At 50.9% G+C, this 26,428-nt stretch overlaps 10 protein-coding genes across 10 annotated transcripts; 4 read left to right on the plus strand and 6 right to left on the minus strand.

Moving 5' to 3' along the window:
* Positions 1–317: 317 nt before the first annotated feature.
* On the plus strand, positions 318–3,098 carry ANOM_006415 (putative DNA mismatch repair protein; the record flags this gene model as incomplete). The annotated part of the gene is made up of 4 exons (XM_015551671.1): positions 318–742; positions 798–1,189; positions 1,244–1,529; positions 1,625–3,098. The coding sequence occupies 4 exons, from the start codon at positions 318–320 to the stop codon at positions 3,096–3,098; spliced, it is 2,577 nt and encodes an 858-aa protein (XP_015405842.1).
* Positions 3,099–3,427: 329 nt separating this feature from the next.
* On the plus strand, positions 3,428–4,563 carry ANOM_006416 (DUF1295 domain protein). The gene is made up of 2 exons (XM_015551672.1): positions 3,428–4,151; positions 4,217–4,563. The coding sequence occupies exons 1-2, from the start codon at positions 3,439–3,441 to the stop codon at positions 4,542–4,544; spliced, it is 1,041 nt and encodes a 346-aa protein (XP_015405839.1). The 5' UTR covers positions 3,428–3,438; the 3' UTR covers positions 4,545–4,563.
* Positions 4,564–4,736: 173 nt separating this feature from the next.
* ANOM_006417 (D-isomer specific 2-hydroxyacid dehydrogenase family protein) lies at positions 4,737–6,054 on the minus strand (the record flags this gene model as incomplete). Its single annotated transcript, XM_015551673.1, has 4 exons — positions 4,737–5,320; positions 5,421–5,707; positions 5,764–5,830; positions 5,907–6,054. 4 exons carry the CDS (start codon positions 6,052–6,054, stop codon positions 4,737–4,739), a joined length of 1,086 nt encoding a protein of 361 aa, XP_015405840.1.
* Positions 6,055–6,526: 472 nt separating this feature from the next.
* Positions 6,527–7,242, minus strand: ANOM_006418 (GNAT family N-acetyltransferase; the record flags this gene model as incomplete). The annotated part of the gene is made up of 3 exons (XM_015551674.1): positions 6,527–6,744; positions 6,835–7,072; positions 7,129–7,242. 3 exons carry the CDS (start codon positions 7,240–7,242, stop codon positions 6,527–6,529), a joined length of 570 nt encoding a protein of 189 aa, XP_015405843.1.
* Positions 7,243–7,836: 594 nt separating this feature from the next.
* Positions 7,837–8,664, minus strand: ANOM_006419 (uncharacterized protein; the record flags this gene model as incomplete). Its single annotated transcript, XM_015551675.1, has 1 exon — positions 7,837–8,664. The coding sequence occupies one exon, from the start codon at positions 8,662–8,664 to the stop codon at positions 7,837–7,839; it is 828 nt and encodes a 275-aa protein (XP_015405844.1).
* A 1,179-nt stretch (positions 8,665–9,843) lies between these two features.
* On the minus strand, positions 9,844–13,426 carry ANOM_006420 (CDC5/polo family serine/threonine-protein kinase; the record flags this gene model as incomplete). The annotated part of the gene is made up of 4 exons (XM_015551676.1): positions 9,844–10,389; positions 10,464–12,549; positions 12,616–13,058; positions 13,118–13,426. The coding sequence occupies 4 exons, from the start codon at positions 13,424–13,426 to the stop codon at positions 9,844–9,846; spliced, it is 3,384 nt and encodes a 1,127-aa protein (XP_015405848.1).
* Positions 13,427–14,125: 699 nt separating this feature from the next.
* On the plus strand, positions 14,126–15,079 carry ANOM_006421 (OPA3 family protein; the record flags this gene model as incomplete). Its single annotated transcript, XM_015551677.1, has 2 exons — positions 14,126–14,240; positions 14,291–15,079. The coding sequence occupies exons 1-2, from the start codon at positions 14,181–14,183 to the stop codon at positions 15,077–15,079; spliced, it is 849 nt and encodes a 282-aa protein (XP_015405847.1). The 5' UTR covers positions 14,126–14,180.
* Positions 15,080–17,023: 1,944 nt separating this feature from the next.
* On the plus strand, positions 17,024–21,398 carry ANOM_006422 (class I myosin myoA; the record flags this gene model as incomplete). The annotated part of the gene is made up of 9 exons (XM_015551678.1): positions 17,024–17,196; positions 17,297–17,530; positions 17,589–17,634; positions 17,699–18,181; positions 18,230–19,927; positions 19,983–20,074; positions 20,124–20,371; positions 20,420–20,976; positions 21,028–21,398. The coding sequence occupies exons 1-9, from the start codon at positions 17,194–17,196 to the stop codon at positions 21,396–21,398; spliced, it is 3,732 nt and encodes a 1,243-aa protein (XP_015405846.1). The 5' UTR covers positions 17,024–17,193.
* Positions 21,399–21,746: 348 nt separating this feature from the next.
* On the minus strand, positions 21,747–22,870 carry ANOM_006423 (uncharacterized protein; the record flags this gene model as incomplete). Its single annotated transcript, XM_015551679.1, has 3 exons — positions 21,747–21,933; positions 22,026–22,349; positions 22,397–22,870. The coding sequence occupies 3 exons, from the start codon at positions 22,868–22,870 to the stop codon at positions 21,796–21,798; spliced, it is 936 nt and encodes a 311-aa protein (XP_015405845.1). The 3' UTR covers positions 21,747–21,795.
* Positions 22,871–23,411: 541 nt separating this feature from the next.
* ANOM_006424 (WD40 repeat domain-containing protein) lies at positions 23,412–25,900 on the minus strand (the record flags this gene model as incomplete). The annotated part of the gene is made up of 2 exons (XM_015551680.1): positions 23,412–24,853; positions 24,976–25,900. 2 exons carry the CDS (start codon positions 25,898–25,900, stop codon positions 23,412–23,414), a joined length of 2,367 nt encoding a protein of 788 aa, XP_015405849.1.
* Positions 25,901–26,428: the final 528 nt, after the last annotated feature.

Here is a 26,428-nt window from a genome sequence, read left to right on the forward strand (position 1 = left end):
GCTGTCAAGTCATTATCTGGCGTGAGATCCTGTGTATCATTGAAGTTGAAACATGGTTGATATGTTTCCACAATAATGTTCGGAAGGAATGGCCCAGAATTCGCTGACTAATATCTGCTCACGTGGCATGTGCCAATCATGTGCGTGGAAATACTCGGTTGTTAGTATCCTTCATTGGCTTCCCTTCCTGCCATGAGAATCAATCATCCTCACCAACATGCCAATCAATTATTCCATTTATATACTATAATTCCTGTCGTATATCTATTAAACATCTTCTCCTTTCAGATTTATAACAGCAATGGTCTCTCGTTTGCATGAATATAACCTCTAAAGATGCCGATCACGGCTCTTCCACCGACACTGTCCGGGCGATTGGCTCAACATCTGTAATATCGGACCCGTGCTCTGTTGTGAAAGAGCTGCTAGATAATGCATTAGATGCTTCTGCGACTTCTATAGGCATTGAGATATCTGCGAATGCAATTGATGTGATACAAGTAAAAGATAACGGACATGGAATCCCTTCGGATGACCATGCTTGCGTTTGCAGGCGCACGTTTACTAGCAAGATTCAGACCGTTGAAGATCTTCGAACCCTGGGAGGGAAGTCTTTAGGATTCAGAGGGGAAGCTCTTGCCAGCGCTGCTGAAGTGTCCGGTGGCGTGACTATCACCACTCGAGTTGAGGCAGAGATGGTCGGCACATCCATCAAATATGGAAGAAATGGAGAGCTTATCAGGTACCTATGCTCTTCGGACAATTATGTTCCTGAGGCTAATCTCTCATATATGAAGCTCTCAGCGCGCTTCGCACCCTGTGGGCACGACAGTCCGTATAATTGATCTTTTCAAGCACATACCTGTTCGGAGACAATCCACTTTGAAAAGCGCCATGAAAACTCTACCGCGAATCAAAAAGCTTATCCAGATATATGCTATGGCGCAACCCTCAAAGAGGCTTTCATTCAAGGTTCTCAAGGCTAAGAACGAAAGCAATAATTGGATCTACGCCCCTGGCCGCGATGCGACAATCACAGACGCAGCATTAAAAGTTGCCGGCACAGATGTCACTTCCAGTTGCGTCTTGAAGAAATGGCCTTCTGAAGAGAATGTAAACTCCGAGCCACACCAAGAGGAGCATATGTCCGAGTTTAGGCTTCTCGCCTTATTGCTGGATATAGAGACCGGTATCTTGTGTTGCCCTCCCTCTTATCTCTAGAGAGCATGGCTAACCATAGCAGATTACGCAAAATTGAGCAACGCTGGCCAGTACCTAGCCATCGATGGCAGGCCCATATCCAGCTCTCGAGGCATAGGGCAAGATATATCGAAATTATACAAGTCGTATCTTCGTTCGGCCCTTTCCCGCAGTGATGGCAGTCTGTCCATAACGGATCCGTTCCTCTGTTTGCATATCCAATGCCCTCAAGCAAGTTATGACGTCAATATAGAGCCAGCAAAAGATGATGTTCTGTTTGAAGATTCCGAAAGACTACTTTCGCTTGTGGGGGACCTCTTTCGGAGTATGTACGGCGAAAGGGAGCCTCATCACAAGAAGCGACCGAACTCTGCAAAAGGGAAGGTCGCTTTGTCAGATAAAGATACATTTGACCTCCTTTTAGCTCGAAGAAGCCCATCCGAAGCTCGCCATCTGTGGTTGCCAACTCGGGATTTTGTACGGCTCGCTCTCTTGCTCAATCAGTAGAACCTTCGCCTTCCTTGCACGTTACGAATGGGCAGTTCTCAGCCTCTTCTCAGAGAAGTAATGTATCAGTTGCTGAGAGCCGCGGAAAGTCTACGGATCGCGAGTTCTTGAACCCTTGGTCTATAACAAGGTGCAACACTCCGTTTCACAGATCCGGTGAAAGCCAGATCCGAAAGACAACAGCCCATCGGCCGCCCGTGAATGACAACATGCATACATCCGAAGAAAGACGGGACTCGGCAGGGTCCTTTCTACCCAGTCCAACCGCATCAACTGCGTCAGCGTCGAGCCCTCCGTCGGATTCACGATCCTTTCAGAATACCCAGGCATCACCCACAAGCCGTGGTTGCGATGAAGCCGCAAGGGCTTCAAGGCAACGGGCCAGGGAAATGTATGGTAACGGAGCTCTGGACACTTGGTTCGGGAAGACTACTCAAATGGCACTCGCCCGGATAGCGACGGAGGAGCCGTCGGGCGACGATCAGGAAGAACCCCCGCTGAGCCAACTAGCACATGAACGCTTTCGCTCGCAAGAGCAGTCTTCGCCCGAGTTGTGCGAAATTGCAAGCCGCACAATATCCATTCGGAGAGGCTCCGGGAACAGTACACCCGAGAGTCCTGCACTTTCAAGTATTCCGTCACAAAATCCTACTTCTAGAGTATCATCACAGGGCCCAGCTTCAGAAGTAAGAGAAAAGCATCAAGAGTTTCCGGTTCTTGAGCAGTGGTCTTCCAGGCTACATAGCCTGGCTAAGGACAGCCCAAAATCTGATTTGGAGACCGCTCTAGATTTCGAGCATCGAAAAAAAGAAGCTATCCAAAGACGACGAGAGATTAAAGGTCGTTCACAACTACCTGCTTCGACCAACTCGCCGCACTTGAGCAGGTACCTTGCTGCGCGTGCTGCTCTGCGTCCCGAATCCAACCAATCCGTTCATAAGTTGAGTTTATTCACTTCAGCAGAGGTTACGACAAAAGGTGGCTTAAACCCCCATGACCCAAGATCATACCTTATACGACACCAGCACACAAACCGACAGGATGAACTATCAAGAGATGGTAAGGTTCGGCGTATTAACACGAACAAATTACCATTCGAACGAATACCAGAAGGCCATGAATTGCACGATATAGGCATCAATCTATCTGCTACGCTTCCGGCCCTTTCAGCCTTATCAGAGGAAGTATGTAAGAGCGATTTATATACCCAATGTGGAGAGCAGTTTGAAGCATTTTCCGCTTGTGATCTACAGTCTGATCTTGTTACATTATGGACGTCTAGATTGTCCGCCCTGCTCAAAAGCAAGTACAAGGCAAAAGAGGGATCTGAAGAAATTACACCTCGGTTTGACTTTTCTGCCCTAACCGAGACGAACGATGGTCAGAAATAATACATCTTATATGTCTATGCATGCAAGTAGCACAACTTGACAACAGCCTAGCCCCTTGGCAAGGCAGTTCAAAGCGGGGCGACGATGCATACATACACAGGATTCTGTTTCCCGTTTACTTTATCATGAATTCTCGGATATTCCCAGAGAGTGGATCACATTAAAGCAAGAATACCATCTGGCCTCAATTCAAGACCATCGCGCGGGCAGGTTGCCATATTCGGGAATCCGAACGTCACTAAATAGTTACAAAATTATGACATCAACCCCTACACAGCAGCTATAAAACCAATCATGGACCATCCTCTTCCGGGGGCTCAATTGCGTCCAAATCGCAAACATGGATATTTATGGCTCCAAGAAGCCTCTGGTCGACATCGACCGAACAATTGACCAATTTGCCGGGCAAAAGCCCAAGCTGGGCTTAACCGCCGGCGATATCGGCATCTTCAAATCGACCATTCTCCCCTCATTCACCTTGCATACCGGACTCTCAGTTGCCTCTTTTATCGCAGCGAAAACTACCGACAAGGGCGAGATCAAGGATTGGTGCTGGCCATCAAGTCAAGTAATCAACGCCTGGTGGAGCGCCGTTGGCCGTCAGATTTTCTACGAGAATGTTTCCTTTTCAACCGCCTGGAAAGCTCTTCCCTGGACTGAGAAAGTGCTACTCAGCTGCGTGACGATCTGGGGTACCCGTCTGTTCTACCGCATCTCGAAGAGAACCATTACCCGTGGCAAAGACGATCCAAGATACGATGAGATGAAGTCGAAGGATCCTGAGTTCTGGAAATCCGCTTTCTTCAGACAGTTTCTTCCCGAGGCTGTCTTCTTAACCCTTATCACTCTTCCATTCACTCTACCTTTCCGGTTGACTGGGTCGTCTCTTAATTTAAGCACTGACACTGCCGCAACCATTCGCGGTCTTGGTGTGGCTCTCTTCAGCGCTGGTTTCGCTATGGAAGCCATGGCCGACTGCCAGCTAGAACTGCATCGCCAGGAACGGACTGATCTGTGCCGTCACGGTGTCTGGAGTATCGTCCGTCATCCGAAGTCAGTCACATCTACAAGCTCTATTCGTGCCGTAGCGTGAGAGATTAATGCTAATGGGACCATAGCTACTTGGGTGACGCATTGGTGCACATCTCCTTCGTCATCCTTAACGCCGCCAACACTTTCAACCCCCTTGTCCTCCTTGGTCCTGTCGCAAACTACGTCTACCTCCGCTTCGTGGGCGGTGACAAGCAAAACGAAGCTAGCCAGGAGGCCCGGTACAAGGAGCAAGACCCGCACAAATATCAGCAGCTGCAGACATGGCGTTACGAGAAGAACAGCTTCTGGCCTAGCCTCTCTGAATTGGCGAACCCGTGGGCATGGGCTGTTGTCGGCAGTGGGTTGGTTGGTGTTGTTTTAGAAGAGGCTATTCGGGGGTGGGCCTTGCAGTGATATCAGTGTAAAATCATCTGGTCCCGACGTACTATTGCAGAATATATTATAATATATACCGTTAAGAGTTCATTCCCTACATACAGTGTCGCATGCTTAACCCAAAGCGCTCATGACTTAAATGAGGGAGCAGCGTCACCAAAGTCGCACCATGGCCATACTACTAACTAACATACATGCAAAGAAGAAAAATCAATACCCCTTCCCCCTTTTATATGCATTCAGCAAATCCTCCCCCCTCTTTATCCTCCCCACATTCTCCTTCGCAATATCCAACGACCTAGAAAAGTATTCCACTCCCAGAGAGCTCACATGCGGACTAATCTGCACATTAGGAACATCCCACAATGGATGCTCCGCCGGCAGGGGTTCAGGATCCGTCACATCCAATGCGGCACCACTCAATTCGCCCGAATTCAACGCCGCAATCAGCGCATCCTGGTCGAGGACCTTTCCGCGGGAGATATTCGTCAAATACGGCTTCGGCCCCTTCGATCCCTGACTAGCAGCCAAGAGCGCAAATTCCTCCGCGCCGAGCAGATGCGTCGTCTGCGGCGTGAGCGGAAGCGAGATAACCAGATGATCGAGACCGAGAGCGAGGAATTCACGGACGGAAGCTTTGTCAGTCCCATGATGCCAGGAGACAGGCACCGTGCCTTCTTTGTCGCCCGTGCCGGGGACGATGAACCCGTTGTCATGGCGCGAGGATGGCGTAGGTCTTGGTGAGGCTGTGTATGCGTAAACGGTCATGCCTAGCGCTTTAGATACTCGGCCGACTAGGGTTTATCTCTTGTCAGCTGGGTCTTTGTTTACGTTTTGGTACGTATTTTTGAGGGTATTTATTGTGTGCATAGAATGAAAAGAGATTGGACTTACTCTGTCGTCCAATACTCCCGTACCCTAATATCCCGACCCGTTTCCCAACTTGATCATACACCCCCTGGAAGTACCCGCTGCTGCTATCGCGCCATTCGTGTTTCTTCTGTTTTTCATACATGGTTGCATACCGGCGTGAGTGCACAAGCCAGTTCATGACCGTCCACTCGGCGATCGGGGGCCCATGCACCCCGGAGCTGCTTGTCAAAGGGATGGCAGTTTCTCTGAAGATGGGGTGTTGGATAACATGGTTCAGGCCGGCGGAGAGGAAGTGGATGAATTGAACACTGTAGTGTGTTAGTATTCATCGCATCGACTCCCTTAACAGTTCTACTGTATGTACTTCTCAGCATCCTCGGGTTTCGGGAGATTAGCGAATGTAACAATGTAGGTAGCCTTTCTGGCTAGTTCTGCATGTTGCGATACAAGAATCAGCCCCTGGTATATTGAGATTTGAGGTTGAGATTTGTCTAAGATACAACTCACCACTGGGTATATCCTCCCCCCTCTTCAACGTCACACTCGAGACTTCCAGCTCGGGGAACTTGGCTCGGATCTCCTCCAGCTGCTCCGGCGTTAAGTCGTGCATGAAGGCTATCAGTAGATGTTCTTTGGGTAGTGCTGCGTCGCCCATTATGCTCTGTCGGTCTGTGGCCTTTTGCTAACTAGTCGACTGTATAGTATAACCTGCGCTGCTGAAAATAATGGGTGAATTGTGCGCTAGACATGGAACAGTGTAGTCTATGTCGCAATTGACAGGGAATCGCACGCGCCGCTTCGTGAAAAGTGGGGTTTGCAATAGATTAGATAAATTGGGTTCCTTGGGTTGATTTCTAATCGCGGTCTATTCGGCGCAACTGAACTGAACTTTCGGGACTTTGTTTCTGGGATTAATTAGGGTTGGGGCAGGTTATCTCCCTCTGTAGTTGCATTTGGTTTGTTGTTCATATCCGTAATAGTGTACTGCTTGCATGACATATACAAACAAAAAATATATAGTTAGCACAGCTAAATTAATCAACACATCTCCTGGCTCTCAGAACAAGTATACCCCTTCCCATATATCAAGGAAGCTTTTGTAAACAGAGGCAGGGGAGAAAAAAGAATCAAGGAACCCAAACCATCGAATCCTGTACATACCCATCCACCTCCACCGTCGACCGAGCCTCAAATCCCAACTTCTCATAAACAAATCTTCCGTCCTGCGTAGCAGACAAATACACCTCCAGACCTTCCTCCTTCGCTCTCTCCAATCCCCAGTTAATAAGCATCGTCGCGACACCCCTTCTTCTTGCCGCGGGGTGCGTCCCTAGAACATCCACATCTATCATGGCAACCAGATCAGCACGAATCCCAAAACACCCCCTTCCCACCACCAAAGAGACAGAAACAGAAGAAGAGAGGAAGAACATACAATAATACCTCTTATCCCCCATAACCTCCACCTGGCGCTCATGATTCCTCCCAAAGAACCTCTCACAAAACGCCCCATCACAGCTCTCCGGCCACGGCGGACTCAACCCATCCTCCAGTTCCTCTTCTATTTCCGCCCCAGTCGTGGTCTCCGGGGCAGGGAGCGACCAAAGCGCGAACCCCACAATCGAAGGCTCGTTCTTGGCCGCGTCGGCCTCCGTGTCGACTACTTTCAGGAGCTGTTTGCGCGGGTTCCGATGTCCTTGGCCAGGGCGCGTGTCCACCAGGCGTGCACGTCGGGTGTGCGCGGGAAGAGTTTCGTGTTGAAGGCGTCGGAGAAGGTTGTGAAAAAGAGGGTGGCCAGCGTTGGGGTGTCCGCGGCTGTGGCGGGGTGGATTTCTAGGGGCATTTCTTCTCTTTTCTTTTCTTTTCTTTTCTGGTCCTTGTTCGTCTTCTATTTGGGATTTTGGGTTTGTTCGGGTTGGGATGGGGAAGGTGGGTTTGGAGTGGTGGCGTGGTTTCTGGGAGGTGCCAAGATTGATTAATATCTCGTGTTAAGGGAGTGTGTTAATGCTGTTCCTGGTTTAGTTTGCGTCGGATTTCTGGACTATGGTGTTAGTGTGTTTGTATACATGCTTCTCAGGGTGGTATTCTGCTTGCTGTGCAGATGCATGTATAAATGTTGGCATATTCTCGCTTCTCGAAGATGAGGATTACGCCACGCCCACTTGACGGCCGACTAGAAGTATCTAAACGAGTTTATGGCATGAATAAAAACGGTGGTTGGTAAGGCGAGGTCATCTCTCATATATGAAAATACATCCAGAGCAGTGCGTGCCCGAGTTAATAAAGGCAGACTGCAGTTGTTCATTAGATTCCCGGCTATATAGAGACAGGCACGTAAGACACATAACCTTCGCTGAAGGACAGACAGTAGTAGTAATCAAAATAGGACATTACTATACATCACCGCGCACACACACCCAATACAGCGTAAAGCATATTAGTTTTTTTCATAAGACCGTTCCGGTATCGTCACAGGGCTTGGGCTCGAAATGTCCTGACTCCGCGATTGTGAAGGCAAGAAGGATCTTCGATTGTACTGTCCATGTTGCATCGATGCGCGGCTCTCGCCGCCGCCTTTCATTGCTTCGATCTCCCGCTTCACGCCTTCGTACAGATGCTCGATATACTGGATCTCCTCTTGGACGTCAAGCTCGCATCCGTCCAGACAGAATTCACGTTCTCGCTGCTCGATGTATTCCCGGATATTGCGCCATTCGTTCTGGTAGTGCTTCAGTCGATCTGGGAGACCGGATCCCTTCAGATAGGTTAGGATTCCGGCCATGATGGTGTTGATGGCGCCGAACGCGGTCACGGCGGAATGCGGGCCAGCAGCAGCGCCGAGGGCCGTCAGCGACGCAGCGACAACAATCTGAATCGCCAGGCACGTGTTGATGAGGATACTGTAGAAGCGGTATCGCTTGGCGGTGAATCGCTCTGCTTGGACCACTCGTGCGTAGATGCCGACGTTGGGAGCGGTACGGTCGTAGTGGTGGAGGGTGTTCAATGTCGGGACGCTGTCGATGCCTGTGAGGGCACGGAAGACGAGAAGCTTGTCGCTGGGTGGGATCAGCGCGTTTGCTTCCGTTCTCGCAATCGTGAGGCTCTTTGCGCGAACTTCTGGTGGCAAGTCCATTGTTTTGCTGTGGTTGTTCATTGGGGGTGCGCCATGAGATATAGTGGGCAGAACAGGGTCTGGATGGCCAATGAAGGCGACCAGCAGCCGTCTTGCGAGGCTATCGCGATGTGGATATTGTTCGTTCGACATGGTGATGCGAGGAGGTGTGTTGAGCCAGAGCGCCGCCGGTAGCGAAACTGGGGGGAAGACCCTATAAATGCAGGGACAGACGCTCCCACTTCCCGGTAGAATCCCGGGGTATGGGTCACAATAGCCATTGTTTTACCTCCCAATCGGTGAGACTCAGCTAGCCAATTTCTGCTTGAATGGGCCGCAGTTTTCTGCAAGTGGCACGGTCACCGCGAGTGACAGAGAGACAGGAACCTGACTTGAAACCAATCATTGGAGCAGAGAAGCTCGAACGTGCCAAACTTTGGAGGGATACCCACACGGCTGGACCCTAATCACTGCAGATCCAGAAGGTTTTAGGAAGCTATCCGACAGCTAAAGAGAGCAAGCGGGAAATTGAGCTAAGTCTTACATGGTACAGCCACTCATAGACCGCTGTCTGCGGTAGAATTTGTGACAGTTCCTGTGGATCCGCCATGGCAAATGCGAAATTGGGCCGTGATGGCGGAGCTCATATGTGTTTCGCTCGAGCTAATGCCGGAATGAACTGCCGTGAATAAGACCCTGTCTATCAGCAGCAACTAAGTGAGGCATGCATCTATCATATCACATTGAATGCATGGGCCAGCCAACTGAACCTCACGAGATACGTTGCTGGAGGAAAAGGGGACCAAAAAACAAGAACCAAAGCATAATCACACGGTCAAATTGCACTTTGAGAAGAACACGGCCGATCGGATCACAATGGGCATTGATCGGCAGCACTAAGATTTTGGTTCATGCCGAAGCGAAGCCATCGATCCAGCCGTCATATCGGTTGAAGTTGCTCATTGCTCAGGACGGTATATTGACTTTCTCTTGTGCACAAGTTGAACCCGCCCGTCAGGACATCGGATACTCGTCGACGAATGATATAAATCATATATCGGGGGTGGAGATGAGTTGCAGGATCAATTCTCCGGACCTGGACGGCCAATATCGTGCTTTTCATTCCGGGATGGTGATTAAAGTAATTATAAAAGTCAACAAGGCGAAAGCGTATCATACATCAGCGATATAATTATAACACCCCCCGGGTAGTCCATGCAAAATGGTTCACAGCAAATCAACTCTACAAAAATGTCATATGCAATGAGAACACAGAAAACCAGCCACGTAAAATTGCAAGCCATGTCGTGTCGTCATGAATGGAGCCCATCGCTACGATGGGACCCCCAACCTCCGCAACCGCTCTCTTAATGCATCTATCTCGCCGTCCGCTTCGTTCTCGCCCTTCTTCAGGGAAACGGATCGATATTCGGTGTCCCCTCCAGGTGCTCCTACAGTTACCCAGACAAACCTGCTGCCACTTCCGCCCGCTTGCGGCCTTTCCTGGGCACCCTCCCAGAACAAGCCATCGGATACAGGTTGCTGATCCGAGGGTCGTTCGCCGAGGCGGCCAAGCTTAATCCAACCTTTGAGGACGGTCTTCATAAATGTGATCTTCGGTAAAAACGCATTCGCTTCCAGGATGTCCCGAAGACGCTCATCCTTGGGGGTAGTGCCAGTGCCGTACGCAATACTAAGGAACGTACCCGCCTCGTCGGATGCCATCGATCGGCTATCGAAGCCAGATGGGTGCATTTTTCCTTTGGAACTCAAGTAACGAGCAGCAGACGGGGAGAGATGATAGAAGTCAATCCATGGTGACGAGCTTCTGGTACGGCCGGGCGAGATAACGACCTTGGTATGGTCCGGGAAATTAAACTACAGGTTTGGAACGTTAGCAGCAGGAAATGGTCGATGAAAAGGAAAGAAAGAAAAACAAAGGATAAACTAACCTGGAAGGCACCATCACCGAACCCCCAGACGCCTACATTGCCAAACCGTTGGTAGAACTTGACAAATTGGCCGTGATGGTCCGGTGGCAGTTGGTCCTCGAGATACGCTTCGTTTCTTCCCAGAGATCCGATCATGTATTCGCCAAATTGGTGTGCCAATTTCACACGTTTGATCTTTTCAGCGTCGGCCCGTGCGCATTCAACACTAGCATTCAACCGGGCTTTATAGACAAGACCGGACGAGGAACTGGATGAACTCTCCCGTTCAAACACAGAAGGGGAGACAAAGGCGCGGCGAATACTACCGCGATACTCAGGCAACTCATTGTCACAATTCTCGTAGAACTCGACCAGCCGTCCATTGCGAGGGACAAGTTGTCCCGCTTCCGAGTAGGCGTGTGTCCCGTTCTCCTTTTTCTCCTGGTGCCGGGCTTTGCGCCGAATGTGCTTCTCCCCGTCGCGCATCACGACGCCACTCGCTGGCTGGCCATTGCCAGATTTGAACACACACCCGACACTTCCATCGTCCAGAACATACCCAATTCCGTACCGGTTGGTATAGTCGACCCATTTAATGACATACGTATGGGGTGCACGCTTCGAGGCTGTCCGTCGCCGAGCAGATGAATAAGGGACCAGGTTGGCCAGCATGTGCCGCAGGTCGGCATTGACATCAATGACGGAGGACCGGGGCAGGAGTTCGCACGAGTCATCCTTATGGAAAAGAGGGTGCAGCCCTATCGAAGACCGTGGTTTACTTCCAGACGGTGGAGATGTCTTGATACCGGATCGACCCGCTTGTTGAGCCTGGGCTTCAGCCGCTAAGCGACGGCTTTGAGCATCCAATTCATCCTTTGCGGTCAGAGTGCCGGCGTCTTTGTGATTCAGGGCGTCTCTAGATCCGGTCTTGGGTAGGGTACGTAAAGAGCTCTGGCGTGAAAGGGTCGGCAACTTCTCGGGAGCTGTAGGCGGGAGTAGTTCTTTGGCAGTAGGCAGTCCAGCTGATTCCTGGTTCGCTGCTTCCAAACGCCGGGACTGCGAACGGGTCTTGCCGACAGTCAAAGCACCGGCTTCGTGGCCAGCTTTAGATTCCGTCGACGCGATATTCCGCTCCGAGTCACGCGTTGACCCCGAGCCTGATGCCGACACGCCACGTCGCGCGCGAATAGGCCTCTCGGCAAGTCCTCCACTAGGCACAGGAGGGACATCCAGGGCTAGCTCTCTCACCTCGGGAAGAGCTGGTGCTGGTAAAACCGGTGGGTCGCAGAGAGCAGGGATCTTTCGAAGTGAGCCCCGACCAATAGATGCCTGCTGCCGAAGGGTTGCAGCATGGCTCTGCGACGCTTGGCGCCGCTGTTGGGCTGCAACAAGTGCGGCTTGTGTCCGTGAGAGCGACACCGAACTGCTTCGCAAGGATAACGTGCTTCTAGACGAGAGCACAGTGGTGTCTTGTGAAGCACCATCCCTACGACTTACTAGAGTCGCTTCAGGGATGCTCCAGTCTCCTTCGGCTGTATGGGGATATCTGTAAACAATATCTTCGGGCAACGGAATCACTGGCTGGAGGCCTTTGTCCTCCTCCACTAGACATTCAGCAAATGCGGATTTGGAAGAGTTTTTCCCGGCAGCCTTGCGAGCAGAGCCATCTGGCTTTCGACCCACACCGCAGAGACTGTAGAAGGCTGCCTTGCATATGGGATACCGCTGGTTAGTATCATCGACATATTCTATGTAACTGGCAAGCTTCTCGTCGTAATCTAAACTATACCCAAACATCATGCGGTCTCCCCGAGGTTCGTCCGGTTTCAACCATACTGGCTTAGCAAGGCAACATGCAGGATCCAGTCTTTTGGGTATGCAACCCTCGTACATATGGAAGAAAGGGTGCTCGACAATATCATCGGGATCTGGGCGTTCATTTTCCGCAAGGTTAAGACAAGAGCTAACAAGCGACTTGGCTTCTTCTGGAATATGGTTCGAGCATTCTGAGTCCTTCGGCCAGACGTAGGTGAGACTTCTGACTTTCTTATAAATCTCTTCTTGGGTCTTTGATTGGAATGGGGGGTATCCAGTAAGCATTGCAAAGCTAGAAGACTTGTTTAGCCCCTTTTCAGAATCTCTATGCCAGCTGTCAAAGAAAATATCCACTTACCATATCACACCCAATGACCAGATGTCAACCTTCTGTGTGTGGCCTCCTTTACTCTTATCGAGAACTTCGGGTGCTATATAATTTGGCGTTCCACATAATGTTTTTCTTCTCTTCTCATCCTTTTCAGATATTATCATGGCTGCGAGGCCAAAGTCTCCGACTTTAATATCCATATTCTGGTCCAGAAAAAGATTGCCCATTTTCAGGTCGCGGTGTGCAACATTCCGCTTATGCAAATATTTCACCGCGCCGCACAATTGTATCATGAAGCGCCGCACCTCCGGTAAACTGAGGGATCTCCTCTTCTTAACCATATCCATGACCGATCCATTGGGACACAACTCTAGGATCACGTATATGCATTTCTCAAAAGCAAAAGCGCGGTGGAAGGTGACGATATGAGGGTGTCGCATTTTCGAATGGATTTGAAGCTCGGTGCGAAACTATCATGGGTGCCATCAGTAACTCTCAGTCTTCGGTCCTGCAGGAGTGCGCTAGGTACCTTCTCTTGCATTTTTTTCTGTGCCATCTCCGACCGGACGACCTTCATAGCAAAGACGCGGTTATTCCGTAATAAAGTGCCTTCGTAGCAGATAGCGAATCCTCCTTTACCAAGAAATGCCCCCGTCGAATATCGCTCCCCATCTTCTTCAGGTTCGGCGACTAATGACGGCGGCGGCGGCGCATGGTTCTTTGAAGATGCAGCTTTCTGAGCTGCAGCTGCAGCTGCAGCATTGCGGTCTAAAACTTTGCGCTCCATGGGCTTCGGCTTGATCACTTGGTTTGTTGATCGCGGGGATAATGCCTCCATTTTTCTTCTTTGAATTCCTCTTCTTCTAGGCCTCGCTATCGGTGGGTATCAATAAAATAGTGGTCAAGGCCAATTGCGCAGGGGCGGAGAGACGAGTTGAATCAGGAAAGGCAGTCGTAACGTTCATCAATTATAAAGAATCAAGCGCGGAAGGGGTATAGTGGCGTGATAGTGCCTATGCTGCATCAGTATACCTTGAGGAAGACAAAAAATGGTGATATGGTAATCTCAGCGGCACCCATGGGGCAGCGCCTTGAAAACGTGTGCTTGTGTAGTTGATTCGGCGATGCCAACATCGGCCCGAAAAGTAAAAGAAAGAAAACCCCGACCACATGGGAAAACACTTACCAAAAATCAAACAAAATCAAACAATGCCGCTCAAAACAGGTATATGCATCCAACGCCGCTCCAACCGGACTGAGAGCCTGCGAGGGGGTGGGGGTGATAGGTTGAGACGAAGGGATGACTACCTTAGAACAACGAGAGGAAATCCGACGACTGGTCTCCAAACGGTTTGCCCGAAACGGCAATCGATAAACATTGATCCGAATGCCAGAACAACGGGCTCTGCTGACATCAGCATGCACAAGGGCGGGATTATCACTACCTTATCCAGCAAGATAATTTATGTGCACAGATGACGCATCTAACCTGATTAGCTCTTCAAACTGTAGAGTCATGGACTTCATGCTATCCGCTTATTCTCTCACTCCCTACCCTTAACCTGTAACTCTTCTTCTCCCTCCTCTTCACTATGTCCCTCACATTAAAACTCTCCTCACTCGCGATTCGAACTTTGTCAAAACCAATCGCTGTATGTTGACACTTACTTTATGCACCATAACAGATCCTGACAGCGGGTAGAATCACATTAAAGCCCAGGCCCGCGAGCATGAACGCTTTCGGAAAGTCTGCGTCTCCATGGCGCAAGCGCTTCACCGGTTCGATATGCGACTCCGGTTAGGTGCTGTCCGTGATAACGCCGCCTCTCAAAAGCGAGCAGCTGCCGAAGCCGCCCTCAGGAAGCACAAGCCTACATCTCCCACGGTCAAGACGGAGGCGGAGGCGAAAGCAGAAGAAGACGCCGTCGCAAAAGCCAAAGCTGCCGCCGAGGAGGCCGCGAAACCTGCCCCGAAACCCCACATCCGACCCCTCTCCGAATCTAAGGCGATCGAGTCTGGCGCGACATTTATCAGTGAGACATTTTTATTCATTGTGGCGGGAGGTTTGATTGTATTCGAATCGTGGAGGTCCCGACGGAAAGAGAACACTCGAAGAGAGGACGTCGAAAGTCGGTTGGCCGAACTCGAAAAATCCGAAAAAGCCGCCCGAGAAGCTCTTCTGGCTGTGGAGAAAGAGCTTCTAGCACAGAAGGCCAAGCATGGCGAGCTATCGAAATCGTCCCCTAGAATTCTGCCCCGCGAGGTCTGGGACGTCGAGAGACAGGAGGAAACAAAACAGGTCGAAGAGCAGGGCTGGTGGGCTTTGATCTCATCCTATCTGCCAGTTGGTCAGACGCCAGAACAGCAAGCCGAATCAGTCATTCGGGAAAGTAAGAAGACAATTCCAAAGGTGCCCGCGCCTGTTGGCGAGGTAGTACCAGCACAGAATCCCGCCAGCCCCGACCAGAGCTTAGAGTCGAAAAAGGCTTGAGAGATTACCCACTCATGAATAGATTGCGTTTCTTTTGTGCAGATATCATTATAGAACTCGTCGTTGAAGGCGCGTTTTGGTGTTTTAGATTTTGAATATCCGGGATGCGACATATAGATACCCTTCTCTGTTACAAGGGAGAAGAAGCAGATGACTTGATCTCCTCTCTTACCATTGACATGTAATACAAGTGTACATAAGTCTGGCTTGCTATGTGCCTAACAATACAACTCTACACTGACTACGAATACCCAAACTACTCCTTCCATTTTCTTTATTCGCGGGCAGTTCTGCTCCACGCTTCGGCGCCGTGCCATCTGGAAGGTCATCGGCCCTGCTTTAACGGCATCCACATTGGGACTGGAAGGTGTGCTCACTACTTTTATTCCCCTGCGCAACTGTGCGCCTGACAAATGCCTTAGAAAGTGAACTCCAAGACTGCGATCTCAACTTGCACTTGCAGTCTCACTCGTTGTCTCTGAGAATTCTTCTCCTCAGCCCATGCTCTCTTCAAGCTTCCGACAAAGAAAACACGTCCTCTCGGTTGATCAACTTCTACCATTCCGGGAAACTCGTATTGCCAGAAAAATGCAATTGCCTTCTTTCTTTCTGGAAACTCATTCAACAGAGCTAGTGGAAAGTGTGATCTGGACGGGCTGATGGCTCTACAAGCATTGTACGGAGTCTACCATCATCCGAAACAAGTCCTTTTCTAGTACTGACCAGGACACAACATACCGACAGAGTAGCCGAACGCCTACCAGCTCCAATCCCGATAATCCCCATACCTGACTCATCCAGTTTCTTTTCCTGCCTCGAAGGTTATACGACTGGTCTTGCTGAAATACCTTTGCAAGCCCCGTCTCTTACAGAATCTATGGCTTTGCTATCTCATGTCACTTCAGCCCACTCCAACGTGCTCTCTGACCAGGAAACTAATATTGTAAGTGATCTGTTTCCATCACTGAGAGGCTTGAGTCAGGCCGTTCGTACTTTAGAAGGATGGGAAGTTCAGGTGGACTACCTCGGGGAAGCGCGAACGAGAGAAATTGCAAAATTTTGGTATCATGATAGGGCATGTGAATGATGATGTAAAGGAGCTCAACTTAGTCTTCTCGTTTGCGTTTTATTGCCATGGTTATTATCATTTTCCTTGAGCCTGTTTGGATTTCTAATGAAATTAACCCAGATTGGGCAGGTTAATGCCAGGGCTTGGTCAAAATATATAGCCGTCGTACTCCGTAGTGGAATTTCAGCTCCACTCAATCCAAGACTACCCCTTATTGCCTCAGATGCGTTCAATAAAGACCAATCGAAAGATGTATAGAGTAAGATCGACTCGACTTCGTCTTTCTTCCAGGGATTCCCGCCTTGGGAATTAAGGGGAGCATTTTCTGTTGATAAATTTTTGAACTATAGGATGCAGGGATGACGTAGGGAGACCCTTTGGGACACCAATGGAAAATGACTGCCTGAGGCCAATATCTCACTCCTTTTGAGGTTCATACAAATAGACCCCAAATCAACCTTACATAAAACGAATACAGAGAACAGATGGATGAATTTTGAGGAACTCTATTAATAGTAATAATATATTGACTGTCATTTTGCAGTAAAATTCTGGATCTCCAGGGACAAGGCACCAATTTGCCGCCAGAACCCTGAATGGAAGAGGCGAATATTGTCGAGATTATTAACCAGTACCAGACGTTGAATTTAAGGGATTGCGCGTTGTCGACCTGAAAGGAAGCCAACCCAACGGTGCCACACGTGTGTGTGTGTGGCGCAGACGGAAGTTCCATCGGCTGTCCCGCCGAATAACAATACTAGTTGACTAGACAGTCTTGCGTCTTGTCCTCTACAGGTACCACATCGTCATTCCTCCCTCTCCCCCCAATATTATCTTGCAACACTCATTCTACGAGCGTTGTTCTGGTTTACCCTTCTTTACTTTCTTTATTCGTGTGTGTGTACACTTGGAATGAGCGACCTTTCTTTTGCGCTCATTCCCCTCAGTTATTGAACGCTTACTTTACAATACTCCGTTTCTAAACTTATACACCACATATCTTGACGCCTGGGCGCCCAATCCGGGGTAGTCGGTAACAACAACCATGGTGAGTCGCCTCTTCCTCTCTGTCTGGCATCTTCCTGCATACGATATTGGCTTGGAGTTAATCCCAAGAAACAATTCCGCTGACACACGATCGCAATTAGGGACACTCACGACGTCCTGTTGGCGGGGAGAAGAAGAGTCGAGGCTTCGGTCGCTCGAAGGTCGCTGATGTGGGCGACGGGCGACAAGGAGGAAAACCGCAAGTCAAGAAGGCTGTATTCGAGACAACAAAGAAGAAGGAGATTGGTGTTTCGGATCTTACATTGTTGAGCAAGATCTCTAATGAAGCCATCAACGACAACCTGAAACTCCGCTTCGAACATGACGAAATCTACGTGAGTTGATATTGCGGGGTATGCGCCAGATCAGGACTAAGTGGTTTCTTTCTTCTAGACGTACATCGGACATGTCTTGGTGTCTGTGAACCCGTTTCGAGACTGTAGGTACACCCATTGAGAGGCATGATCAGGGGGTGGACATGAGCTGACTGACCCCTTTTCTAGTGGGCATCTATACCGATCGTGTCCTCGACTCCTATCGGGGTAAGAACCGACTCGAAGTTCCTCCTCACGTATTCGCAGTTGCAGAATCCTCATATTATAACATGAAATCCTACAAGGATAACCAATGTGTGATCATTTCCGGAGAGTCGGGTGCGGGGAAGACAGAGGCCGCAAAGCGGATCATGCAGTACATCGCCAGTGTATCCGGCGGAAGCGATTCGTCCATCCAACAGACGAAAGACATGGTTTTGGCCACAAACCCGCTACTCGAATCATTCGGTAATGCGAAGACGCTGCGCAATAATAACTCCTCTCGCTTCGGAAAGTACCTCGAGTTAGAATTCAACGCCAATGGTGAGCCTGTCGGCGCCAACATCACCAATTACTTGCTGGAGAAATCGCGAGTCGTCGGTCAGATCGCCAACGAGCGAAACTTCCACATCTTCTACCAGTTTACAAAGGCAGCGCCGCAGAAATATCGAGGTATGATTTCTGTCCCTACAAGAGCGATAATGGTCTAATGAACTGCAGATATGTTTGGTATACAGCAGCCCCAATCCTACCTTTATACAAGCCGCTCGAAATGCTTCGACGTGCCGGGAGTCGACGACAGTGCTGAGTTCAAAGATACTCTGAATGCAATGGGGGTAATTGGGATGAGCGAAGCCGAACAGGACAACGTCTTCCGAATGCTTGCCGCCATTCTATGGATTGGAAACGTTCAGTTCACTGAGGACGATTCTGGGAACGCTGCGATCTCGGATCAGTCGGTCGTTGATTTTGTCGCTTACTTGCTGGAAGTCGACCCTGCTCAGGTGAACAAAGCGCTCACTATTCGCATTATGGAAACCGCCCGCGGAGGCCGTAGGGGATCGGTTTACGAAGTTCCTCTGAACACCGTCCAAGCCCTTGCCGTACGTGATGCGCTATCCAAGGCAATCTATTTCAATCTCTTCGATTGGATCGTGGATCGTGTCAATCAGTCCTTGACTGCCAGGGAAGCCGTATCAAACTCGATTGGAATTCTTGATATCTACGGGTTCGAAATTTTTGAGAAGAACTCCTTCGAACAGCTCTGCATTAACTATGTTAATGAGAAGCTACAGCAAATTTTCATCCAGTTAACCCTGAAGGCCGAGCAAGATGAGTATGCTCGTGAGCAGATCCAGTGGACGCCCATTAAATACTTTGATAACAAGGTCGTATGCTCGTTGATCGAAGACAAGCGCCCACCTGGTGTTTTCGCCGCCCTCAATGACGCTTGCGCAACAGCACATGCCGATTCTGGCGCTGCGGACAACACCTTTGTGGGCAGGCTGAACTTCCTCGGGCAGAATCCAAACTTCGAGAACCGACAGGGTCAGTTCATTGTCAAGCACTACGCCGGTGATGTCAGTTACTCGGTAGAGGGTATGACGGATAAGAACAAAGACCAGCTACTGAAGGATCTACTGAACCTAGTCGGATCGAGCGGTAACCAGTTTGTCCACACAATCTTCCCTAACCAGGTCAACCAGGATGATAAGAGGCGTCCACCTACAGCTAGCGATAAGATCAAGGCTTCCGCTAACGACCTGGTGGCTACCTTGATGAAAGCTCAGCCATCATATATCCGTACCATCAAGCCAAACGACAACAAGGCCCCGAAGGAATACAATGTTGGAAATGTTCTGCATCAAATCAAATACCTCGGTCTTCAGGAAAACGTCCGAATTCGACGTGCTGGTTTCGCTTATCGTCAAACTTTCGATAAGTTCGTGGAGCGTTTCTATCTTCTGTCCCCGAAGACATCCTATGCCGGCGATTACACATGGACCGGCGACGCGGAATCAGGTGCTCGGCAGATCCTCAAGGACACTAGTATTCCCGCAGAGGAGTACCAGATGGGTATCACGAAGGTGTTCGTCAAGACCCCCGAAACGCTTTTTGCCCTGGAGGCTATGCGTGACCGGTACTGGCACAATATGGCTATTCGTATCCAGCGCGCATGGCGTAACTACCTGCGCTATCGTATTGAGTGCGCCACCCGCATCCAGCGATTCTGGCGTCGTACCACCGGCGGTCTTGAACTTCTTAAGGTGCGTGATCAAGGCCACCAGGTGCTCCAAGGTCGCAAGGAACGTCGCAGAATGAGTTTGCTCGGCTCTCGACGATTCCTTGGTGACTATCTTGGAATGGGTAACAAGGGTGGACCGGGAGAGATGATCCGCAACGGTGCAGGCATTAGCGGTAAGTGTATTTCATGCTACGTTGTGGCCGACAATGCTTGCTGACTTTATTCAAGGATCGGAGGATGTTCTCTTTTCTTGCCGTGGTGAAGTTCTGATCTCCAAGTTTGGTCGGTCCAGCAAACCTTCTCCACGGATTCTCGTTTTGGTGAGTGTCTTGATGATGCCGAAAACAACTCGTATCCTAACAATTGCAGACGAACCGACATGTATATATCGTGGCACAAACTCTTGTCAATAATCAATTGCAAATTTCAGCTGAAAGAACGGTACCGCTTGGTGCCATCAAGGCTGTTAGCACCTCAAACCTGAAAGACGACTGGTTCTCCTTGGTCATCGGTGGGCAGGAACCTGATCCTTTGATCAACTGTGTCTTCAAAACGGAATTTTTCACTCATCTTCAGACCGCTTTGCGTGGGCAATTGAATCTGAAGATTTCCGAGAAGTAAGTTGTGTCCATGTGAAGTTGTTTTCCACCGCTAATCCAATGTAGCATTGAATACAACAAGAAGCCCGGCAAGTTGGCGACCGTCAAAGCTGTTAAGGATCCAGCCGCGTCTCCAAACGTTGATACCTACAAGAGTCACACTATTCACACTAGCCCCGGCGAGCCCCCGAGCTCCGTCTCCAAGCCGACGCCGCGGGCGAAGCAAGTTGCGGCACGACCAGTCACCAAAGGAAAGCTGTTGCGCCCCGGGGGTCCTGGTGGCGGGCCGTCGAAACTGGCGTCCAGACCTGCATCCAGACCTACACCCAAACCCCAGCCTCTGCCTCAATCGCAACCGGCTGCGGCACGACCAACTCCTGCTCCTCAGCCAGCTGCCGTTCCTAGACCCGTTCCTCAGCCTGTTGCGGCCGCAGCCGCTTCTCATACACGGAATGCCTCATCTGGCTCTGTGAGAGCTCCACCTCCGCCACCACCGCCCGCGAGTCCCCCGGCACCGAAGAAAGCAACCGCGAAGGTCTTGTACGATTTCACTAGTGCCCAGACCAACGAGTTGGACATCCGGGCGGGAGAAGTTGTGCAGATTGTATCGAAGGAAGGAAACGGTAAGACTTTGACTTCTTCACTTCTCTACTTACGAGGCTAATGTGTACTAGGTTGGTGGTTGTGCATGAACATGACAACTTCCGTCCAGGGCTGGACCCCCCAGGCGTATCTTGAAGAGCAAGTCGCGCCTACACCCAAGCCTGCTCCCCCACCACCACCACCAGCCGCACCGAGGGCAAGCCCGGTGCCGGCCGCCAACGGAGCCGCTACGGCGGCCGCAGCCAAGGCTAAACCGGCACCTCCTGCACCTCCTGCGAAGCGCCCGAACATGGCTGGTAGAAAAGCGGTGCCGACACCTCCACCAGCGCCCCGGGACAGCGCCGTGAGCATGAACTCGCACGACTCGTCTGGTGGTAGTGGTCGCGGGACGCCGAACAGTACCTCGAACGCCAGCTTAGCAGGAGCCTCGCAGAGGCATTGAGAGCACGACAAAACGCGATGCAAGGCAAGCACGACGATGATGACGAGTGGTGATTGACTTGCTTCACCTTCTACCTTTATTTATCTACCTCTTCCATTCTCATTCCCAATATCCGCGCTTTTCTTTTTTTTTATCCCGAGTTCTAGCTAGAGTTTTGCTTTGGATTTGCTGGTCTACTGATACCATGGGATTCATTGTTTGGCGCTGCATGAACCCTGGCTGTTTAGATTATAAAATAGAATTGTTGCTATAAATTTCACCAGTCAAGAGACATATATTTATTCATGCGTTCAGTAGTAGCAGGTCGTTCTGTATATCATTCTGTCATGTCCAAGAATATAACATCAAACCATATACCATATTCACAAAGGAAAACAAATTAAACCCCTAAACCAATCTACTTGCTCAGGAACTTGCTAGCCAAGTTCATCAGCGCCGGCCCACCGCTACCAGACGATCCACTGCCCTGGTTCTTCAAATACATCTTCATAGCCATCTCAGCGGCCTTGTTCACAGCCGACTGCTTATCATCGGTCTACCGCAACCCAGATTAGCATTCACTCAAAATCAAACCTACAAGCCAAAAGAAAATAGAAAGAGGGAGGGGGGAGAGGGAAAATAACATACCACCTTGCCACTCGAGTTCTTCTGATCCCAAAGCTTAGCAGCTTGGCTCATCGCCATACCAATAAAGGCATTCTGGTCTCCGCCGGAAGAGCCACCGCTCTGGCCCGAGGAAAACATCTTCAGAGCCTGCATCGCAGCGCCAGCGCCCAGGGAGTTCGAATCATGGGCCCTGCTGCTATCGTTGTCATTGTAGAGCTGCTGGTGGGACTGGACCATCTCGGACTCGTCGATGTCCGGGGAGGAAGAGCGGCCTTGCTTGTCCTTGATGAAGTTCAGGGCGGTGCTGAAGAGGGACGAGTCGTTGGAGGAGGAGTCGGAGTGGTGCTTTTGCGCGTAGGCGAGGGCTGGGTTTACGTCGTTGTCAGAGAAACCCTGCGAGGAGGGGTTGGAGTTGTGGTAGCCGCCGTGGGAGGGGGGTGGGGCGTGTATGAGGTGTCGTTGTAGCCGCCCTGGTTTCCGCCATAAGAAGGACGGTCATTGTAGCCTCCTTGGTTTCCGCCGTGAGAGGGGCGGTCGCCGTAGGAGTCTCCGCCGTAGCCTTGGGAGGGACGGTCGTTGTAACCGCCCTGGTTTCCACCGTGGGAGGGGCGGTCGTTGTAGCCGCCCTGGTTTCCGCCATAGGAGTCACCTCCGTAGCTTTGAGAGGGACGATCGTTGTAGCCTCCTTGGTTGCCTTGAGAAGGACGGTCATTGTAGCCTCCCTGGTTTCCGCCGTAGGAGTCTCCTCCGTAGCTCTGGTTGGAACCGCCCTGGTGGTTGTTGTTGTTGTTGTTGCCGCCAGAGTTGTTACCGGCGTTGCTGACGGCCTGGGAGACGGCGTCTTGAAGGAAGTCGGAGAAACCCATTTTGATTTTCTTTGATCGTGAGGTTGTTTAATGAAGAAGGTAAAAGATGGTGTAGAAGGAATCAGGGGAAGCTTCGTTGTTTGTATGGTATTTATTTCCCAGACAAGGAGGGGCTGCGGCTGTGCTGTGGTTGAGCTGAAGATCGGCGGTGGGGTTGCCCAGCCACAGCCCCGATCATTGGGTACCGATCTGATCACACCGATCTTGGCCGCCACACGGGTATTACGTAGACTTTTGGATTCGATGAATAAAAAGAAAAAACAATGTGCAGGATTCGATTCAGTGGTATCTCGTAACGCTGTCAGCAGGCCTCCCAGTATGTGTAGATACAATAAAACATAAAAGAAGAAGAAGAACAGAAAAAAAATAAAAAACAAAATATGTGGGGATTCCGTAATAAAGCGCCTTCGTAGCAAATAGTGAATCCATCTTTCCTGAGAAATGCCCCTCGTCGAATACCATTCCCTATCTTCTTAAGGTTCGACAACCAATGGTTCTTTGGGAGATGAAGCCCCTGAAGCGGTAGCAATGCCGATTGCTGCTACACCACTAGCATCCCCTCATGTTCTTCGTCGCTTAAATTCCACCAGAAACGCATCTGTCGCTCCCGTTCGCTGAGAACGCATCGTTCATCCTCGTCCAAGTCGGACTCTCGCACCCATTCGTTAGGCAAGTCCCGTACTCCGTATCGCTGTCCCCATTGGCGTCGCTCGTATTCCATAAATCCCCCGAAATGTTCATCGGTATTGGCAACCCAGACGGCGCTACCGTCCGGAGAGTAGTCCGCACCACCGATTTCCCCAAAGAAGTCGTGCACCTGCCGCGTTTGGTACGTTTGCGCGTTGATGATCGAGACGCGATCAGCCGGTTCGCACAGCAGTAGCGTGCGTGGGCCGCCGCCGACCGGCGAATATCGGAGAGATCGATACCCCGCGACGTCCGACTCGATCTTCTCCAGAACGCGCCAGGTCCGTGCATCCCAGATGATCACTGTCTTATCTTGGTTGCTGGTTGCGATGTGTCGCATATCGGGAGACCACGCGCACGCAAACCCAAAATCGCGATGGCCTCGGAGGGGATGTACCGGTCGTCCCGTATCTGCCTCGACGACCCAAGCGTCGGGCGAGTCGCCGATGACACACCGCAAACGTCCATCTGGCGACGTGGCCGTACAATTGATGGCGCGCGACAGCTCTTGATCTGCAATGAAAGTATTGGTTTCCACGTCCAGCACGCGGAGGTGTCGGTCGTTGGAGGCAAAGATACCCATCGGCGACCGGCTCGTGCGACTGGGGACGACATCGATATGGTTGGTGATCCCGTTGGGGTCCTTTGTCACGAAGCCTTCCACGCCACCCTCCCGTGTGCCCACTGCCCGCACAGCATATTCACCTGCAAATCCACCAGCGATGGCAACGTCGTGAGCTGATTTCATAGTAGAGATCTTCACAGGCGCGTGGAATCCGGATTCGGCGGACGGCTTGGACAAGTCGATCAAGCAGCTAACATCGTCATACGCAGGCACCCAGGAATACACTTTCGACTCTTGGGCAAAATGCACCGTGTTGTAGGCGGCAACCGACATCAAGTTCCGGAGTTGAAAGTGCTCGATCGTAGCTTTATGCTTGGTGTACATAGTCTTTTCCCGGAAGTAGAACTCCTCCTGAGACAGTCGCAACCCCGGCCGTTGATTCGAGTACTCTAAATTATGGTATGACGTATACCAGAGGTCTCGTAGCTCCCGGGCGTCTGCTCGCTTGACTCGTAAGGTCTCCCACCAGGGGATCTGTTGGATGTCATAAAAGTCTCCTGTGTACCCACTCGGCCGTGCGATCTTTGCTGGAGGATTCCAGCCAAGGATATTGGAGATGGGATTTGGCGGCATCGCCGTCGAAAGAACCGGAAGGCTCGGTATCGAGGCCGCCGTCGACTGGACAAGCCATTGAGAGATAAACTGGTCGATAGTAAAGTTTCTTTCATGGGCTGTCGCACATAAGACAATCAGCATGGCCTCACTGTGAGCAAATTATATGATCCAAGGATGGATGGAAGGAAGGAAGGAAAGAAAGAAAAGGTGGCCCATATGAGACCATGACAATACGTACTGGTTCCGTGTATGACGGAGGCAGGAAAGCGGGGATCGCCAGTCAAATCTCCACCACTCCAATCCTCACCATCGGAGGGGTAGTTGTGGTCGTCATGACCTGTGACTTCTGTTGCCTGCGAGCCCAGGTCATGATCTGAGCCTCGATAGAAATCGTCGTAATCAACCTCCGATAAGTCCCCAGCCTGGTAGACTTCGGATTGGTCAGCGAAGTCTTCATCGTAGTTGCTGCCATCCTCATCCGAGTAGAACTTCTCTGCGTCGTCCAGGAGATCGTCCTGCTCCGAGATTGGGGTAGACGGATTTTGATTCACGGGGGTGTCGTAGTTTGTTATCAGAGCTGCGGCATCTTCGTCTTCGTCTTCACTATCTTCCGAAATCGTAGAGATGGCGCGCCTAGCTGTTGCGTGATCGATCAGGTGGTGAACCAGTGTCTCCATGCCGAGTTGCCCGTTCTCATATGGCGCGAGCGGTACCCCGCCCAGGTCGGACAATACATCTGTCATCTCTGAATCCGACATGTACAGGTCGGTGGGTGGCGATGAGTGACGACGGACGGTTCCCTCATCCCCTTCCCCTGCACGGCGGAAATAGGAATCGCGGTCGATCACGGCATTTACGACCTCGGAGACAGCCAAAAAGTTGGCTTCATTGGTAGCGACGCTCGGGTATTGCGGCAGCGCCATGATGGCAGAGATACCCGGGTCCGTCGGGTCGAAAGCACTTGAGGCCGCATCAGTCTCGCTCAACACCGGTTGCTGATCCCTTGTCACCGGGACGCCTTCTGGGGTGGAGTAAGAAGGCCGACGATGTTGCGACGCGGCCAGAGTGTCACATGATGACGAGCCGGGCCTCGTATCGCAGTCACCTGGGCATACTGACAAGCTCGAGGTCAAAGAGATATCAGATCCACTCTGATTAGGCATTGCCGTTTCATGGGGCGCCTCGTTCGGAAGCCGACAACTCGACCGCAAGAACTTCGCGCAATCCGCGGAAAGGCAAACAGAATGGCAGTAGACGAAACCAGGACGCAACGTAACTGGAGGAGGCCTGATTGGCACCGGAAGTCACACAGGAGTCGCGAAAACCGTCCACGTTTCTCTCGATCGGGATCAGAGATCTTGGCTCTGCAACCCGTCGGTCACCCCGCAGCTCGTCTCCCACCAACCCCCCCACGCGGAGAACAAGGTCAGGTTGGGCGTAAAAGGGATTCCCTCAGGTGTCGCAAGCTCAACCTGCGGCTCTATGTAAGACGGAGTGAAGTTGTACAGTGTTGATGGTATGACAAGTGAGAGAGAATGGATTGTTTGGGAGAGTGTGTGCAAGAGAAAGAGAGGGGCGGTGTTTCCAATAAAAAGAAAGTAAGTGAACGAAGTGAGTAAGTAACACTCCAGTGAGTTGCAGTAGTCCGATGTTCACCTCCCGAAATGGGAACCCGTCCAAAAACAAGGGGG

The sequence above is a fragment of the Aspergillus nomiae genome (assembly GCF_001204775.2).
Source record: "Aspergillus nomiae NRRL 13137 chromosome Unknown contig00181, whole genome shotgun sequence".
Lineage (NCBI taxonomy): Eukaryota > Fungi > Ascomycota > Eurotiomycetes > Eurotiales > Aspergillaceae > Aspergillus > Aspergillus nomiae.